This window comes from Oryzias latipes, chromosome 7, assembly GCF_002234675.1.
Source record: "Oryzias latipes chromosome 7, ASM223467v1".
NCBI lineage: Eukaryota > Metazoa > Chordata > Actinopteri > Beloniformes > Adrianichthyidae > Oryzias > Oryzias latipes.
Genome location: NC_019865.2, coordinates 18,962,827 through 18,981,308, shown reverse-complemented (window position 1 = coordinate 18,981,308; position 18,482 = coordinate 18,962,827). Strand labels below are relative to the sequence as shown.

At 45.3% G+C, this 18,482-nt stretch overlaps 1 protein-coding gene across 1 annotated transcript in view; it reads right to left on the bottom strand.

Annotated features, from left to right (window-relative positions):
• ncoa3 (nuclear receptor coactivator 3) overlaps positions 1 to 18,482 on the bottom strand; it is a 68,033-nt gene that overhangs the window by 7,555 nt on the left and 41,996 nt on the right. The window contains exons 2-17 of the mRNA XM_011477387.3: positions 12,995 to 13,102; positions 10,630 to 10,790; positions 8,713 to 8,813; positions 8,466 to 8,640; positions 6,987 to 7,169; positions 5,893 to 5,979; positions 5,652 to 5,792; positions 5,182 to 5,329; positions 4,094 to 4,596; positions 2,949 to 4,018; positions 2,691 to 2,823; positions 1,917 to 2,075; positions 1,529 to 1,759; positions 1,289 to 1,394; positions 1,040 to 1,211; positions 601 to 924 (exon numbers count right to left, since the gene is read on the bottom strand). Of these exons, the coding sequence (XP_011475689.1) occupies positions 601 to 924; positions 1,040 to 1,211; positions 1,289 to 1,394; positions 1,529 to 1,759; positions 1,917 to 2,075; positions 2,691 to 2,823; positions 2,949 to 4,018; positions 4,094 to 4,596; positions 5,182 to 5,329; positions 5,652 to 5,792; positions 5,893 to 5,979; positions 6,987 to 7,169; positions 8,466 to 8,640; positions 8,713 to 8,813; positions 10,630 to 10,790; positions 12,995 to 13,083 (3,783 nt within the window). The 5' untranslated portion in view covers positions 13,084 to 13,102. The remainder of the gene's footprint in view (positions 1 to 600; positions 925 to 1,039; positions 1,212 to 1,288; positions 1,395 to 1,528; positions 1,760 to 1,916; positions 2,076 to 2,690; positions 2,824 to 2,948; positions 4,019 to 4,093; positions 4,597 to 5,181; positions 5,330 to 5,651; positions 5,793 to 5,892; positions 5,980 to 6,986; positions 7,170 to 8,465; positions 8,641 to 8,712; positions 8,814 to 10,629; positions 10,791 to 12,994; positions 13,103 to 18,482) is intronic.

Sequence of the window (18,482 nt, the reverse complement as noted above, 5' to 3'; positions counted from 1 at the left end):
ACTCAAAGCCAGGTGTACAAACAAAAGCTTTCAGAGCACAGCTTGACAGATCATGACATTTCATTTACAGTGATCCGTTTTCTGTACTGTGGGAAGAATCAATTATCCATTTTTTTAAACTAGAAAATATAATTATCCTATTTACTCAGCTAACATTTGAGATAAAAGAGACAAAGGGAAGTCTCTGTGCGTGACTCCACTGGAAGAACCTCCAGTTCTTCTCCTTGGATCAGAATTACGTCATTAAATCTTCATTTTTTTCCAAATTGTAAAAACTAAATTTTGTAGCCGTTATGACTACAATATTCCACCACCAAAAAGACAACCGCAGTAAGAAGTAGTTTAAAGTAGAAAATACTAGTTTTTTTTAAAGAAATCCAGATTAAAGCAAAATCTAAATTTGTGCAAGGTTTTGGGGTTTTCAGTGTAAAATAAAACATTTCCAAATACAAAGAGCTACACTAATCATAAGTATTACATTTTTACACTAAAGGCATGATTTCAAAAGGTTAAATCTGAACCCTGCTGACAGTAGCATTCTTTGGTTAATTTTTCTGTCAGGTGGTCTTCATGTGGGGCTGAAGGTCATGGGGGACATACCTGCTGTCCCTGAAGCCTCTGCTGCAGCTGCAGCCTCATGGGCTTGTTGGGGCTCATCATTCTTGGTCTCATCATGTTGGCACGTGGGTTCCCCATGCCCCCCATTCCAGCCATACCAGGAAAGTTGCCACCTTGCCCCATCTGCGAGAGCATAGGCCCAAAGCCCCCCTGCTGGCCCTGACCCTGCATGGGGTTCCCTCCATAGCCGGACTGCATGGGCATGGAAGGGGGGCCGGGATAGCCCTGTCCATACAGAGGTTTCTGGTCCAGCAGCATGGCTTGGTCCTGGCCTGGGAAGGGCTCCAGCGTCTCTGGTCCTTGGTTCTGCAGCAGACACAAAAGGACAACAGAAAGTTTGAAAACCATTCAATTGTGCGTGGCTCCACCCCTTTTACTCTTAAAAGTTGATTTAATAAATGATCCAACAAAGTGATCTCACCTGGCTGACGAGGTCTGGGATACCCAGAGCTCGGTCAATCTCTTCCAAAGCGATGCCGTCTGTGTTATTCAGCAAAGAGTCCAGCTGGTCCAGAAGCGCCCGCTCATCACTCTGACCTTCACTGGTGGTGGGAGGAACCAGAAGGTCGTCCAAGGAGTTTCCAAACTGCCGCCTGAGCCCAAAGTAACAATGTTTACCTTCTGCCATTCCACGCGGAAACATGCAAACATTAAAGGATGCCTCACTGACCTGTTGCCCTCCATGCTCATCATGGAGTCGGGCCAGGACGGGGACGGGGTGGGCTGGCCCTGCTGGCTGAAGGGGCTCATTCCTATCCCCATGTCACTAGAGCCACCTACAGAACAGAGTGACGTAAAATACCAAATGAGATGTAGGATCTCTGGAACTGCTGTCTCTGCTTTGGTTTGCTGTAGCCCCCCTTACTTAAAAAAAGCAGAGTTAGCATTTGGCCCCCGTTAGCCGGCTCACCCATATCCATGAGCTGCTGCTGCAGCATTGACCTGGAGCCCGGCACGCTGTTGGAGCGGCCGACCATGGGTCCTGGCATCATACTCTTGCCGCTGTTATACTCCATGCCGGGCCGCATCATAGACGGGTGTCCTGCTGAACCTGCAGCGCTGGCATTGGAGCAGGGCATGCCCCAGTCTCCTGAACCCCCCATGGGAGACCTCTGCGGGACAACACCCCTGTTGATTGGTCCTGGTAACAAAGAGCAATGCAGGCACCTCATTCATTCGCCCAGGTGTTACACAACACTGACATAGAGCGGAATTATTTCTTTACATTAAGGACACCCTGGTATCAGTTGTGTCAGATAGCATGTGAGAGAAAAGTGGACTGGTACACAAAGACTCACCAAGGTTTCCTGGGTAGCTGTCAGGACTGCCCATCATCTTCTCCTGCTTGATAAGCATGGGCCGTCTACCTGCTCCGCCAGGTGCAATGGAAGGCTTCCCGTCCATGGACAGGGTCCTCTGAAATGGCCCCCGAGCTCCAGGACCCAATACTGGACTGCCTGAATATAGTTATGAAAAGGAGGAGATTTTTGAACTCCATTAAACACTTTGATTGGATTAAGCTTTGTTTTTAAATAAAAAAAAGTAACATTTATATGGAAAAAAAATAGAAATCACATCAGTATTTATGTCCATTTTTATTTATTTTCCTCTTCCTTTCTGTCAGTTATTAGACTCTACAATACCCCATAGACATTAGAGAATGATTTTTATTTTTTTTAAGTGCATTTTAGTGTTATTTATTATCTATCTGCTGTTTATTTGTTGAGCAATGGTAACAAGGTAATTAACTCTGGGAGGGTCAATAAAGTTCTATTCTATAGATTTTCCATAAACTACAAGAAATGAAACGATAAATACAGTAACTAAATATGTTTACTTATGGATGAAAACAGTGACTGGACTATTATATTTAAAAAAACATTTTTAAAACTTTGATTTAGCTGTTAACCAGCCTAAAACCCGTCTTTTTTTAACCAGAAATCCCTGAGAGGCTTAAATTAAAACAGCTGTAGAAAACATGGCAGCATTTCTTTCAGATATGATCCAGTGATGCTTCTGCACCAGCTCTGTGAAAAAAAACACTTGTAGCTTTTCATTCTTGAAACACTCGCCTTGCAAACCGTCATCAAGGCAACCCTGTGGTTTATTCCCTGCTCTGTTTGCTACTCCACCTCCGGCCAGATCAGGGTAAAAGTCGGAGCTCGACCCCCTCAAATCCCCCAGGATGGACTCTAGGTTGTGCAGCTGAATTGGAAAAAATGACAACAAAATAACCTGTCATTTATGAAAGGTAAGTGAGAAAACTGGGTTTCTGGTCATTCATATATCTAATTCCTCTAAATAAGAGGTTTTTAATGACAAAATCTTACATCATCTGATGGTTCTGATTTGATCTTGCTCTCGGGATGTTCAGGTAGGGGGCCCCCAGTGGGGCCAGGAGGGCCCTTCCCCTCCAACTCTTCGAGTTTGGGCTTGACGTCCACAGGCTCTTTGGAATCATCCTTGTTGAGGAGGTAATGGAGAAGGGCATGGGTCTTCTCCTTCTTAGGACTATGCTGCTCCTGTTTGGAGTCTGCTGTGAACCCGGAGCCTAACCCGGGCCCAGAGATGCTGGCTGCAGCCTCGCTGCTCTCCTGGCCCCCGAGAGATACTTTTCCCGTTGCCTCTGCTGTGATCTTTGCTACTTCATCAGGAGTATTTCCGTTTTGAAGAAGCTTGTGTAGGATCTTGTGCTTCTCTTGAAGTGAGCCTGTGTAATTTGCCGATGACAAAGACAGTGACAGTGACGTGCCTTGCCCGGCTGCCTGGCTTGAAGCGGCTGACGAAGAGGACACCCCTGTTGACGAAGGGCTAGTCATGCCTCCTGAGGCGTCTTTACAGTCTAAGCCTACATCATTTCTGCTGCTGTTCGGTGGTGGTACAGGTGGCCCTGATGTTCCGCTGCCCCCTATTCCTAGCTCCTCAGTAGGTGAAGTCAGCAACTGCAGCAGCTTCTTGTGCCCCTTACTGTCCGGCAACCTCCGCTGCGATTCAGAGTTCGTGACTCCCGCCTCGCCGCTTCCCTCTCCAGACTCTTTTGTCGACGTTGCCGCCTGGCTGTCGGGTCTGTCTGCAGAACTTTCCGCCGGGTGTTGTTGATGGTGGTGATGGTGCGTCGAAAGGTGGTGGTCACCAGGTCCTAAGCCTCCAGTTGGACTTTTGCAGCCATCTTGGCTGGGTTTGCCCTGCTGGTTAGGCTGAGATGAAGAGGAGGAAGAGTGGATGCTGGGAGAGCTGTCGGGTTTGTGGGCTGGTGGAGGGGAGGTTAGAGTGGAGGAAAGAGAGCTGCCAACTCCTTCACTGATGGCTTGAAGAGCATTAAGTGAGCTACTGGAGAAGGTAGAAGTTCCCCCACCACCTGCTCCACCACTCCCAATGCTACCCATGGGTGAGTGCATACCTGGAGCAGAAAAACCAACAATAACTATCAAACAGTAAAGCCGGACTGCTGGAAAGTTGCCCCTCAAAGACTTACCTCCAGGGGAAAACTGGTTGGCGCCCATTTTGGGGCTCCCTCGGTTTCGAGGTGACATGAGGAATCCCTGCTGGGGACCCCCTATTCGAGGACTCCCTGATGGGCTGTTCATGCCGCTGAGTCCAAAGCCGCCGCTGTTCTGAAACGGGGGCTGCTGTGGATGCGGCTGCATGCCTTGGCCCGGATGATTCATGTGCCCCACCGGATTCATCTGTCCCATCTGGTTCATCTGCATCACGCGGTTGCCCATGCCTCCACCGCCGCCTCCTGCTCCACCGCTCCCTCCGTACATGGAACCACCTCCCATTGGAGCCATGTGAGCCATATGGCCCTGCTCATTCATGCTGAAGCCCCTGTTCATGCCGCCCATGCCTCCCATGCCCATCCCTCCACCTGGGTTCACATTCATTTGGGTGTTCGGGCTGGGGCCACCCATGCCTTGTTGACGCATACTGTTGGACATCATGCCACCGCCTGGTGCTGAACGGTAACCATTTGGTTCTCTAAGAGGGACAAAAGAAATAAAATAAATGAAAACAATGTCTGTAGGCTCTGCAGGGTTGAGATGAATGTATTTGAACATTGAACAATTTGAACAACAGCTCATGCTTGGAGCGGTCTACTCATGGGGGGAATAAGAATCTTGACTAAAACCCACTTCAATCATTTTTGTGGCCTTAACATAGAAAATAAAAATACGATGGATTGATAATCTCTGACGTCACCTTTAATGATAAAATAAAACCTAAAAACAAAATAAGCCAGTCCCATTAATTGGAGTTAGATTAGCTCAACAGTACTGTGAGAATGGTAAATTTGGCAAGGTCTTATCCATCACCTGCTACTCAAAAAAGCAATAACATTCCTTTTATATTTTGGTGTAAAATCTGACTTTTTAACATATATGTCAAAAAGATTTTCCTTTCTTCTGAAACCTAACACTCGTGGTCATTTGAGGAAATGCAAGACCTGCTATTTCATGTATAAAGTAATGAAAAAAAAGGAAGAGGAGGGGCATCTTATTTTTGTCGTCAGCACAGTAAACAAGGCATATTTTAAATTTTATATGGAGTTTGGGGTTTTCTGACCTCTGAAGTAGGTGAGTGGAGATGAAGCCTTGGGGCTCGTTACTCATGGGGTGGCGGTACAGTTTGCTCTTGGTCTGGGCCGTTACTGGAGTGCCGTCAGACAGAGAGAAGCGGTACAAGGGCGTCTCGGCGTGACCCTGCAGAAAGGCTGGACAGCAAGATAAAGGTCAAAGCACTGGTTACATAAATCGTCAATCACACCCTGTAAGTTAAAATCCTCTCTTTTCCAGTGAGATTTAGAGGTTTTAACCTCAAGCATAAAGTACAATTGTGTGTAAAGCTCAGGTGTTGCTAAGATTTAGAAGTCCTGACTACCAAAAAAGGACCGTTTATAGCTGCAAGGACAGATCCTCAATGCTAAATCCATAACAGTAGTTCAGTACTGCTTCATCCTCATGCTTTTCCTTCCAGAATTCTTTAAGAGCTACAGTTGCAGACCTCAATTGTGTGAGTGGTCAGTTATAACACACCCTCATGGTAGTGGCGTTTATGCGACCAGGGCTGCCCGTCGCTGTGCTGGAGGAACATCTGAATGCAACGTCTCAACAGGTCTTCCCACCCCGGACGCATGGAGGCCCTCAGGGAGTTTTGATCAATCTGAATCAGTTTACCTGTCAGGACGACAAGGCGAGGAGAGAGGGTCAAGTCAGGTCGATTCCTGGAAAAGGATTGGTATAACATTCTGCGCTTTGTGAGTCCATAGCTGCTCACCTGAGAGCTCGTGTCGAGTGTTGAAACTCTCCGTTCTCTCCATCGCCGTGACTCGACGGGCAACACAGATCATGCATGACTGAAGGTCTGCAGGTCAAAGGAGAACATGGAGAAAGACATTTATTACAACTCGCTGCCTACAGCTTTGACCTCACCTAGGAACTGTGAAGAGGAGGACTCAGGTCAAGACAATTTATCTTCATTAAAGCCTCATTTGTGAATTCAGACACACTAAACTGCTTCTTTGACAAATCAGTTCAGCTAAACAAAAATATATTTTCTATATAAAACATATCATGGCAGTCATATAAAAAGAGATGTTGGTTTTGTTTAAAAAAATATAAAACAAACAACATATTAGCATATGACTAAGAAATGTGAGCTAGTCTTCTTGATTAATGTGTTTCTTAATTAAGTTTTTGTCAGATGAGGCTGCAGTAATAAAAAACTTCTTTATGGTTTGGTCAAAAAACGACCAATAGAACCGTCAAAATGCAATCGGGGACTAGACGGAGAAACAACTGAACTCAAACCAGCATCTGTGTTTTAAATTCTATTATGGAATTATCTCAGTGCTTTAGCAGGAATGTTGGATGGCATGCAATGTCTAATGGGTTTTCTTACGCCTTAAAACTTTTTAAAAATTGACAATCTTGGTCTTTTTGATATGGTTTTAAAAATTACTTCCTGTTTTAAATTGTGTTTAATTCAAAAGTTAACTACCTCTCACTTCACAGCACAACTATTTGACCAAAGCTGCCTGTTAGAAACTTGATTAGGATAAAATATAAATTGCATGCAGTGGAAAATCTGAATAAAATGCAAAACAGTGGTTTGCAGACCTTTCTGTGGTTTTTTTAAGATTCTGAGTAAGGGGGAGTGAGATGGTTTGACAATTCTCTGACTAAACATACATAACATGTGCAAAATATATATACACTGAAAAGGCTGGTTTTGAGAAGAGACCAGGTTCTTTTAAACAAAAAATTTCAAATAGAACACATTATGTATGTATTTTTGTAATAAATAACTGGCTTGTCACAACAACTTTCCATTGGGTGGCCCCCTGCATGTCTAGTTGCAGCTCAGCCTACCTTCCCCCTCCTCAATCATGGCCTTGGGTTGAGTGAGAGCAAAGCACTGCATGGTCTCGTATCGTGGTCCTCCTGGCCCCTCCTCCATGGGTCCGTGGGCGTGGCCAAACTTGACCAGCATACGACAGGTGAAGGTGTGACTCTTCTGTCGGACCGGTTCGTTTCCCCATGACACTCCATTTACTGAAGGGAATGAAACAAAAAAACATCCAAAAACTGAAATGTTGCTGCGGGGAATAAAAACTGAATGTAATCAGCTCGCACCATATCCTGCCGCAGCGCACACAGAAAACAAAAGCAGAGGCACGCTTCATGCGGCGATGCTAAAGCCTCTCTGTTCTGTGGCTAAATGGACCATGGGATTAATGCAGCTTAGGTGTCGATTTCCAATATAGCCTCCTCTCAGTCTGCCCCTCTGTGGGCAGAGGCTCGGGACTTGCAGCCATCTATCCTCATTTAGACACCGGCTCCTCATCCCAGCACCCCCTTTTAGATGGGGGTCACCTTCACTGAGAGGAAGGGGGGGGGGCTGCATTCAGGGAGACATCCAACTGTCCTCCAAGGTCTGGGTGAAGCTTATCACAGCCTTGAAGTGGTCAAAGGTTTCTGTCTGCCAGGTGCAGACTGGAAACAGGAGAGAAAGGTTGAGTGGGAGGGGGTTGAATGTGATAGTGAGGGGGCCGCTGTCTAACAGTGAGAGGTGATTTAACAAAGGTCTGGGCGGACATCTTCCCTTTACACACCACTACTTAACGGTGAGGCAAAGCAGCAGAAAACCGCTTTTGTACAAGCACGCGTTCTTTAGTGTGTATGCTTCTTCTGAGGCTGGTGTGGGCAGAGGACAGCCCACAGGGGTGTGCAATCAGAGGGCTTTTCATTCACGAGCCAGGAGATAATGAAGGGTCAGGGGTGCAGACACAATAACCCACAGACCCCAATGTTCCTCCTTGGACAAACCAAATCAAGCAAAGGTGAGCCCTGAGGGCCTCAACGCTATGGAACGAATGGAACTCCGAACTAACATTGAACTAATGAACTGAGGAGGTATAGTGGTACTTCAACTCCATTACTGAATCAGAGGAAAGCATGAAGCTGCATTATTCAGCAGTGTGTATTTCCAGACGGTTGCAATGGGATCTGAATAAAACACAGGTCTGTTTTACAGTGTCTGGACCAGTGAGTGTGACTGACAGCTGCGCTGCGTTTGGAGTGCCGGGTGGGTGGGTGCTCTGGTGCACATGTGCATTTTGTAAAGGTGTGTGCTTTCGGGATGGCTCTCGCACACACAAACGGGCCTCCCAGGACCTCCTCGTTAGAAGAAGAGATGGAGTGGAAAGCGGAGGAGCATGAATAAATAACAGAGTTCTGGCTGGCGTGCGCACAGTTGTCTTAACCTCTCAAAGTTTGTTTTACACCTCAGCCCTGTGGAAGATGTCAAAGGGGGGGGAGGGACTTCGCCTGACTGCGCTCGGTTCTTACTGCTGCTTTTGGGCAGGTTCTTGTGGAACTCCTCCCTGTCGTCTTCGTGGAGAATGTTGTACACGTTGGTGTTGATGAGCTCCTCCTGTTTGTACTGCAGGTACTGCGTCACATTGTCCGACACGAACACGATGCTGCCCTCCCGGTTCACCACAAACAAGAAGCCGTCCAGCGCCTGCTGGGGCAGAGGCAGGAAGTCATCACTGATGGAGATGCCGGCCCTTTTCTGAGGGAAGGCTGGGCTCACCTGCAGCAAAAGAGGCCCCAAGTGGTCCTTGTCTATGACTCCCTGACCAGTCGAGGACACGTCTGACTTCTGAACGTCGTCATCGTTGGATGAAGATTTTCCTGCAGAAAAAAGTCCAAACAATTGTAAAAACTTTAAATAAAACTTTTATTAGCAGAGTAAAGGGAAAATACAAAAAGTGAGCCACACCTGAAATTTGTGTAACCAAGCAGTAATTTAGAGTTAAACCAGCAGGGGGCAGCAACTCTCAATCTCTTTTCCCTTTGTCTTCAAACTACAGGTGATGTGGGAGACTGATGGCTCCTGCTAAGAGCTCATCAGGAGCACAGGAGGACTGGGCAGAAATGGAGCAGGTATCTGCTGCCACCATGTTTTATATTCAGTGTCGGGCTCTAAAGGGACGGATGGAGTAGAGAGAGCTATTCGGCGCAGGAGCTGATGCACCTGAATTAATGGAGGGGCTGAGGGCTAACAGATGGAAGGCATCCAATGAGCAAATATTAAGGGGAGGCGGAGAGTGCCAGGGCAGAGAGTTGTAGACGATACAGGAGGGGAAACACACACTGGTAGGGTTTGTTGTCTGGGAGGCAACAAACTGCTCAGCAACAGAAATGATACTGCTTGATTAGATCCCAGAGGATGAAGATACCCACACAAAGTAAAAGAAAGGACACCACTGCCTTGTAGGCCCTGTGAAGTTAGGTAAGGAGAGAGAAGATGGAGATGAAATGGATAGAAAGAGGTTTATTCAACACCTGAGCTGGCAAGAATTAAAACGGGGAAGAAAAAATTGGAGCAGCACTTCATCTGAAGACTAGGAAGAGCATCTTTGCTCTAAGAAAGATTAAAAAAAAGAAGGATGAACGATGCAGAAAGGCTGACTGTAGAGGCAGCTGGGAGTGAGCAGAGGAGGAGAGGAACAGGTAGCGAGCAACAAGGCGAGTCGAAGCGCCTGTGTCGTTTCTGTCTTCACTTCCTGTAACTATGGCAACCTGTCAGCAGCCAGTCAGGACCAGCTGTAGTCTCTTCCCCTTCCTGTTGATGTGGCAGAGGCCGACTAAGCCGAGCAAAAGCACGAAACAACAATAATTTAACACCAGTTTGCTCGCCGATCTCCAAAAACTCAGCCCGACCTGGAAACGAACGGCAGGAGGTGACCTCTGAGTAAACACACATGCTTCAACAAAGTAAACCAGCCCCTCTGTTGTTTTGAAAACACCATCAGAACAGGACTTTGCACAATCGCAGCCAGAATCAAACACAACCTTGGCACCAGTTAGAGGTCAGGTGTGCTCCCTTCAAGCCGGTGACGGTTCTGCAGCTCGTCCTGACACCTCAACTCTGCTATTGTTGGCAAATAAGCAGAAACCCTGTGAGGGAGGCTCGGGACTGGCAGGCGTCTTAGCAGCAGTCTGTTGTGATGTAAACAGACGATTTCCGGTCCACACCTTGACTTTACATTAATCCAGTTTTCCAAAAAGTTTGCTTTCCTCACACATGAACATAGGGTCCTTGTTCCTCCGATGGACCATCTATAGTGAAAACCCTGCATTAAGCTGCTCATTTCAGTGTTTGCTGCAGAAATGACAGGATAATAAGACTCAGAACTGTGACTGAGGCAGATATTAATCACATGGCAGCACGGCAGAATGACATGTGACTACCTGCAAATGTCCAATTAAAAATCCCTCGGCGAGGCCTGCACACAGCTGTGCATGCTCCTGACACACACATGACAAGCTAATGCCAATGTTTCCACACAAACACTCAGTTCTGTGAAATTTGTGGGGAGGGAATGGTTTGTCCTTGCAGCTGGGCTCTTTATGGGGCGTTATAGCATGCCTGGGAAATGCATGCTACATTTCAACTCAACCCAGCAGCGTCCGTTAACCTTTCCGGATTCCGACTTTTGCTCACCCTGCTCCTTGATCTGCCGGATCTGCCGCACCGTCTCCTTCAGGATGGCGCATTTGTCCGGTTTGACGTTAAAGCTGTCGATGTCGCTGAGGTTGGCGGAGATCAGCTCGGCCAGCTCTTCGATGTACTTGCTCTCCTGCTCCCGTCGCTTCCTCTCAGAACTGCGAGAAGCGACCCACAAACATCAGAAACTACCACTCCTCTGTTTTTAACCACATAGTCTGCTGTGAAGAGGACTGCAGGAAAGTTTAAGTATTCAATTTTGCTCTTTTTGTTCAGTTTTTTAAGATTTCACCTCAAGCTTTCCTTAACAATTCAAAAGACAGATGTTTGAGTACATTTTTTAAATTAGTAAATAGCAGCATCTTCCTCCATTATAAGGACTTCTAAATGCTTTTTCAACCCAAACCTTTAAGTTTTAGTTTGAGGGATACTTTTATCCTTCAGTTTTCTTGCTTTTTTATATTAAATTTAACAGACTCATGTTTTTGGTATAAAAAAGGTCTCTTAATTGATCCCTTTGAATGTTTGACATTGAAATTGAGATGCTGTTTTGATGACAGAGATGAACCTAAATGTTGTCCCCCTGTGTCGATAAAACTAGATAAACTGATGTACAGTCACTTTAAAGGCTTTCTTCCCCTCAAATTTCCTCTGACATTTCTAGTGGCCAACATCTCTTCACCAAAAGTGCTTGACCAGGTATTTCAAACACAGCGATATCTTTCTTTATCCTTCTCCGTCTGCACTGATGTCACACTTGAAGGCAAATTTATTTCTTTATTTATTTGTGATTTTATGAGTAGTTTTAAAGAGGGGAAATTAGGATAAAAATGACAACTTTAACCAATGAGTCAAGCTCTGAGATCTTTTTGAAGACAGATGTACGGATGAATAGATGGATGACTTTCATATGTGAAGGTGTCCAAACTTTCTTAAAAGTGCTAACTTCAGTGGTTTATCTGCAAAAGTACAAATACAAAAAAAAACACAAAAAAAAGTGCAAGTATGAAACATGTCATCAAATTGACATTAATCTGTATTTATGCCTTTATTTCATATTTATTAATTGATGGACAATTTCATAAAAACCGTTCTTCAAGTAAATAAACATGTGCTTTCTGGACTTACATTTTCTTCTAAAAGATGTTCTGTTTATTTTTTGGGTGGCTTCCTCATTTCTAACCAATGGTTGAGAGTGCATATATATTTTTATGTAAATGTTTATACTAAAACATCATGTAAGGCATTTTGGGAGAACAACCTTTAGCTGGGCCGGGAATAAGAATTTACATTACAGACATTTCATTTCAGACCCAATCCAATGAAAATTGTGTTTTTAGTGTTTTTAAAGTGTTCTTGCAGCATGTTAGAGAACATATATGAATAAAAATAAGCTTAAAATTTAATTTCTGAGTATTTTTTTATTCAAATTGTTGTGAATCAGGAGCAGATGAAAAAATGCCATTGGAAAAAGCTTATAGGTGTGACCTAGTAAATATGCAGGGCGGGCCAAATGGTCCCTGCTCAGCTCCATTCTGATGCATCCACCTGCAGACAAATATGGAAAATCCGTGTACGTCTTTCTTTTCCTCGTTTGAGCTGACATCTGACTCAAAACTGAAAGGCTGGAGCAATGTTGCTCGCCATTTTTGTTGTATTGGACATGTTATGTTGGGGGTGTGAGGGGCTGTAAGCTAGCAGGAGAGAGTGTTAACACAGTGGTCCCCGACCTTTTTCATGCCACGGACCGGTATGACGTCACACAAACTTTCACGGACCGGTCTTTCAAATATAGGCGGCTGATTATTGTAGCAATACTAGGTTGATGGAGGATCAAATACGTGACAAGATGAACCCTGTGCTTTTATTTTGACACGCTTAACAGTTGACATCGCACAGGTCTCATCATCCTCTCCCTTTCCCACACTTTCATGGTGGTACTTAATGAACCACGGACCGGTACCGGTCTGCGGCCCGGGGGTTGGGGACTACTGTGTTAACAGATGGATGATGGGAAGTGGGGGAAGGCTCACTAAAAGCCAAAGGTCCAACCCACAATTCAGTTCAAATGAATTAATGCTGCTCTGCAGAAACCATGTCCCAGAAAACAACACAAGTTATTTATTTTATTTTGGCTAAAAGCTGTGTAATTAAAGGCAACTAGGAACGCCTTGAAAGTAGATCAAAAGATAATCTGAGTGGGTCTTTAAGTACTAAAGTTTGCATCAGCAGTCCTGGACTTCTTCCTCATGCTGGCTGACGCTCTGCTCAGCAGCCACACGGACCAGAGTGGAGTTAAACCACTGACCCAGTAGCCTGGTTTCCTACATCTAAGTCCTCGTGTGCTGATCTCATAACTTACCCCAGAGCCGGCGTGTCGCAGGTGGACAGCTTGCGTTTTCGGTTTTCTGAACTCAGAGGCTCCATGGAGTTCTCCCCGAGTCCGCTCATCGTGCACACATATCAGTACCTGAAGAGGGGACACACACACAGAGACGGGGAAAGACACATTAGAAAGTGATTCCATGGTTCTTCTGAGCCTTTTAGCTGGTGTTGTGAAAGTAATTGTGACTGGAACTAGACATTCATCCTTTTAAACCCAGCAGAAAATAAACCTGCACATGGGCGTGCTGCAGAGCAGCACACAGTGGAGTGAATGCGCTTATTTCATGCAAATCGTATTCTCCTGGCACAGCCTGTCGAAAAAATAAACATGTCTCGTCGGCCTTCTCCTCCTCCTCCTGTTTGGAGAACAGTAAGCATGCAAGGTTGTGTTTGTTTGTGTGGGGCTGTGCATGCAGGGGTTCAACAGCACATGTGTTACACACACATGCAGGCACACACTCAGGATTAGCAGTGTCTCTGACGATAAGCCTCAGCGCACAACTAACCCCGTCAGACAGCCGTCTGTCTCCCATAATGCACCACATTTCATCTCCAGGAAGTGAGCTGATAAAGGTTGTGTTGGGGGGGGGGGGGGTGAAGGGAGGAAGGAAGAGGGGAAATAAAGGAAAGGAAGGGAAGAGTAAAAAAAGGGAGGGATGGAGGAGGTGTGAAGTGTGCACTGATAGGTCTCTTTTTTTTTGCCACAGTGACAGCAGCTGACACCGGGGAAAGGAGGGAGGGAGGGAGGGAGGAAGCGGACGCCAGGATGACGGGAGGGAGGAAGCGGCACAAACAGAGGGAGAGGATGAAGGGTAATCAGAGCAAAAAGAGGCGGGGGGAGAGTGATCGGAAAGAAAGGCGACAGGTGAAAGGGGGAGGAGCTAGAGTGCGTGGTGGTGTAACATCTTGGGTGCACAGAGAGTCTCAGTGCCCCCCCCCCCAACCTTTACAGCCATTGTAGCTTTTCATTTAATTGATTACATGCAGCACTGCCCCCCTCCCCCGTCTATGACAAACCAGGCCAGCGACGGGGGGGGGGGGGGGGTAATCATCAGAAACCCTCATCCCAACTATCTGACACGTGTCTTCACGCCAAGTAACAACAGGGGAGTCTAAAAGCACGAGGCTCTCAGAAACTCTTGCTTCATCTTGCCTCTGAGATTCTTTTACATTTCTCCTCTAGCACCCCCCCCCCCCCCCCCCCAATACAAAGTCCCTCCTGTCAGAGTACCTGCCTTTGTCTGCCTATCTGCATCCCCTCTTGCCTTTTTTCCACTCGGTCTGCTATCCTGCGTACACGCCTACCTGCCTCCCTGTCTGCCGCTCTTCATTAGACAAAACCCCCGCTTGTTGCTGTCTGATGAAACCTCCCAGGAAGAAGAGGAGCACAGGAAGTAAAAAAAAAAAGAAAAAAAGAAAAAAAAAAAAAGGAGAGGCGAGGGGGAGGAACAAAGTCAGAGGACTCAAAACTCCAAGAGCCGGAGCTAAGTGTTTGATTGAAACTCCGTCTGTGCTCCTACACCGATCAAACCGCCCCGCCAGCCCGCCCATTGATGAAGTCCTCAAAGGGGGTAGCTGCTCTAATTGCAGAGTGAATGAGGCTGCCCCAGAGAATGGCTGATGAAGGCTGCTGAATGCCCCAGGGAAATAGGTCACCTCCAGCCTGGCGCGGGCCGCGCGCTCCTCCAGCACGGGGAGAAAGTCAATTACACGCTACAGGCAGTGGGGCCTGGTGGAAGAGAGGCAGCGGGGCACAATGCAGCAGCAGGGGGGGCGGCGAGCAGGAGATGCACGGGGAGGGGAAGCGGAGAGGTGGATGGCAGTTTGGAGAGCGGCATGACATGAAAAAGAGCAGGGCATGAAGATGGCAAATTAAAAAAAAATAAGTGTGGGCTTGATGCCTTGCACCTGGGTAATGCAATTTCAGACTTAATTTGCCAGTAATAGCAGGCAGTCATTACGGAAAGCCTGAATAAAAAATGTAAAAAAAAAAAAAAAAAAGAAGAAATAATGGGGCTTGATTTTTAATGAGTTCACACTGGAACTTGGAAGAAAATAATAAAATATGCATGCATGTCAAGTTTTAGTCTGATCAGCAATAATGTAATATATGCCTGCAGCAGGACAGTGGTGATGGATGCAGGTGTGTGTGGCACTGAGGTCACACACTGCAGACAGGACTTCAGGCCTCCAGGTAAATGAACTGCAATTAAGGCCTTAGTCATGGGTGGATACGGGCCGTCTGGAAAATGGGTGAACACGTAGGTGGCCCCACACAAAATATCAAGGTTGTGTGTTAGTGTGTGCTCTCTGCGTGCAGCCTGACTGCTAGAAATGAGACAATCAGAACAAAAAGCTTGTGTGGACATCCTACAGGCGTGTCACATGCACCTGCACACCTCTTGCATTTGTGTGCCGTCAATAAGAAGCCAGTACATGCACCTTTTTAATGACTAGAGTTTGGGGTAAAGCGACATTCACCCCACCCTTGGCAACGCCCATTCAAGCGACCACTTCCAAAGAAAAAATCTATGTCAATGCGCATAAATGCATAAACTCCCATGATCATGCATATCTGTATGCAGGTTTCTACGACAGACGAGACAATCGTACGTTCCGTGTTCATGGTGTCCCTTAAGGTGGTCGCACGAGCTTCAAGGATATTGCGAGACACACCGGCGCTCTATTGCAGTCGAGGGTATTAAAGAGAAACGACTATGCAGTCGCACAGGTCTTAGATGTAGGAGAGTCATGGCAAACTCCTCTATAACCCAAAGAAACCCTCAGAGGAGGAATATGTGCTGCGTAAAACAACAACAAAGCAACACCAAGTAAACAGTCGTTAGAAAAGTGAACCGTCTGTGACCGTCTCCTCACCTTTTCAAAAAGTCTTCTTTCAGCTGCGCTCCTCTAAAGTCCTAAAACTTGGATTTTTAATGGGTAATTGGAAACCAAAAGGGGACACTTTACAACAATTCTGAGTGGCTACATCTCAATGATTTGTTGGTAAAAACCAAACTTTACCTGAAAGTCACATGTTTAAGGACATCATAGAAACTCTCTTTCCATTCCTAAATTCTGACAGTTTGCATGTTATCCTCACAATCCTGCCTCCCCATGAAAACCTATAGAGGGCTTTCCAACATGGCTTCAACAGGCAGAAGGTCTCTTGATCTGCTCAGCTGAGCATTTGAAAGCTTTCAAACGTTTCTGAGGCACACAACTCGGCCTCTGAAGCTGACCCGGCTTTCAAACCTGATCTTGACCCCAAAGGATTTCACGCAATGACCCCCCCCCTTTCCCACTGACCCACACTACCTAATGGGTCACTGAACAGGTGAGGACAGCGGCCCCTCAATCAACCTGGAATCCTTCAGGATCACCAGGTTTGAACCAGTGAAGAGCAGATCCACTGGTGGGATGAAAGGACATCAAGGGAGGGGAGGGAAAGTCAGAAAAAGATAAATAATAAATCAAACTAATGTGTCAGGTAAAAACAAACGTCCACGATGGTTTAAAATATTGCATCATCTTGTGTCCTATTTCACCAATAAAACTATCACTGCCTCCATTGCAGAAACACAAACGCGTGTTTTGATTTTTAAACTAGAAGCATTTCATTGTTTTGCAACATTAGGAAATATAAAACCTGCAAACAAACCCAAGTTTTCTTTTTTTTTTCCTCTTTGCATCAGTCATTAATGGGCGTACCTCAGAAATGTTTAAAGAGGAAAATATCTCTGATACAAGATTGACAGGTGGAATAAAGTTTGAGCTAAAAAAAAAGCTGTAGAAACTAAAATACGTCTCAGACATTAGTTAAAATATGCAAACGTATACAAATGCTTAGTATAAGTGTCAAATCCATGTCAAGACTCAAAGTCTAGGGGTAACTTTTTCATTTCTTTATTGAATTAAGTATCTATGAAGAACTTACAAAAAATATTGAGTTAAAAGCCAAACGTTTTTTTTATTTTCACTTTTCTTTTTTTTTTTCAACATTTCAGTGATTTAAATAACTTTTTCACAGGATCCATTGTACTTTTGGAAAAAAACAAACATTAAAAAACAAAAAATAAGGTATTAACTTGTAGCAAAACTGTAAATCATTTCAGGCTTTTGCCTGACCGTTAAAAATTCAAACACATATTTAACTATTTTTAGTGTTACAATTCTGGCAGCTCTTTATTCAACTTTGCCGGGTTGCAGGTTTCAAGTTAAATATTTAAATAATATTAAAAAATAAAATGTTAATCTTATGAAAATGAAATCAATAGGTCGTCTTTTTTTAAAGGAAATTTACAGATGTTTTGATCTTTTTAATATTTTGGCGTACATATTTTGTTAGGAACTTTAACGGAACATCGTCCGCCTTCAAACTCGAGAGCTGAGTCGGCTGCCAGTATCCTGCTAAAAAAAACAAACATAATTCTTTATTCCTTTCTTTAATTTGAGAATCTCAAACCTCATTTAGTTCTCCTAAATATCATTTCTCTTCTGGATAGATCTGCAGGATCATCAGCCTACAAGCGTAAAACAGAAAAAGGTTTTTTATTTTTGGTTTTAAATCTAAGCACATCTATGTGGGCCGGTGTGCTATTGTCAAAGAAAGAAATTCTCTTTTTCAGCCTGTGTGCCAGGTAGGGCACCAAGAGTCATTTCACTTCTGCTCCTGTCTTCTTACTGTCTAACCACCCTTTCATTTTCTCCACCTCTTCACGAAAGCAGACCTTGTTTTCTATTTCCACGTTGCCACCGGTGCCACAGTCTTTTTTCCAGAAACCTTTCTAGACCTCAAACGCACAGGAACACCTGGATTAGTGTGTTTCCACATTTGCCTCAGAAAAACACACAATGCGTCTCAGGTCAGGAGGATGTTGCAAGAGTGTGGCAACAGCCAGAAACTGACAAACGGCTCAACCCAAATCCAGCAGACCGTTTCCATGCCAACCATCTTAGCCTACTTTGTAATGGAGCCAAAATGATGGATGATAGGGTTCCCCCGCCCCTCAATCAAGGGGTCAAGGAAGTCCGAAGACGATGTGCGCACACACACTAGTTTCACACCCACGCTCATTAGTACAAAAATTAATTGATACGCGGAATTATTAATCTGCCGCCTGAAGATGAGCACGAGAAACGGCATTAGCAACCTAATGAGGGGAAGGAACTTTGAGAGCGCCGTGCTGCACGCTTTTGTCTTCATTAATTAAGGGTGTGAGAGTGGAGAGCACACACATTATGTCTTCCATATATTTGCTTACTGACTGACTCACGCACACACACCTTCAATAGTCACACTATGCAACACATGCTCGCACTGTTCAGTTTTACAGGAAGCGAATGGCTGAATTCATGCTCAATGAGGACAGATGAGAGCTAGAGAAAGTCAAGACTTCACTAACACAACCATCTCCATGGAGTCTGTCAAGTTGGATGTGCAGAAGCATGCACATTTCTAGAGG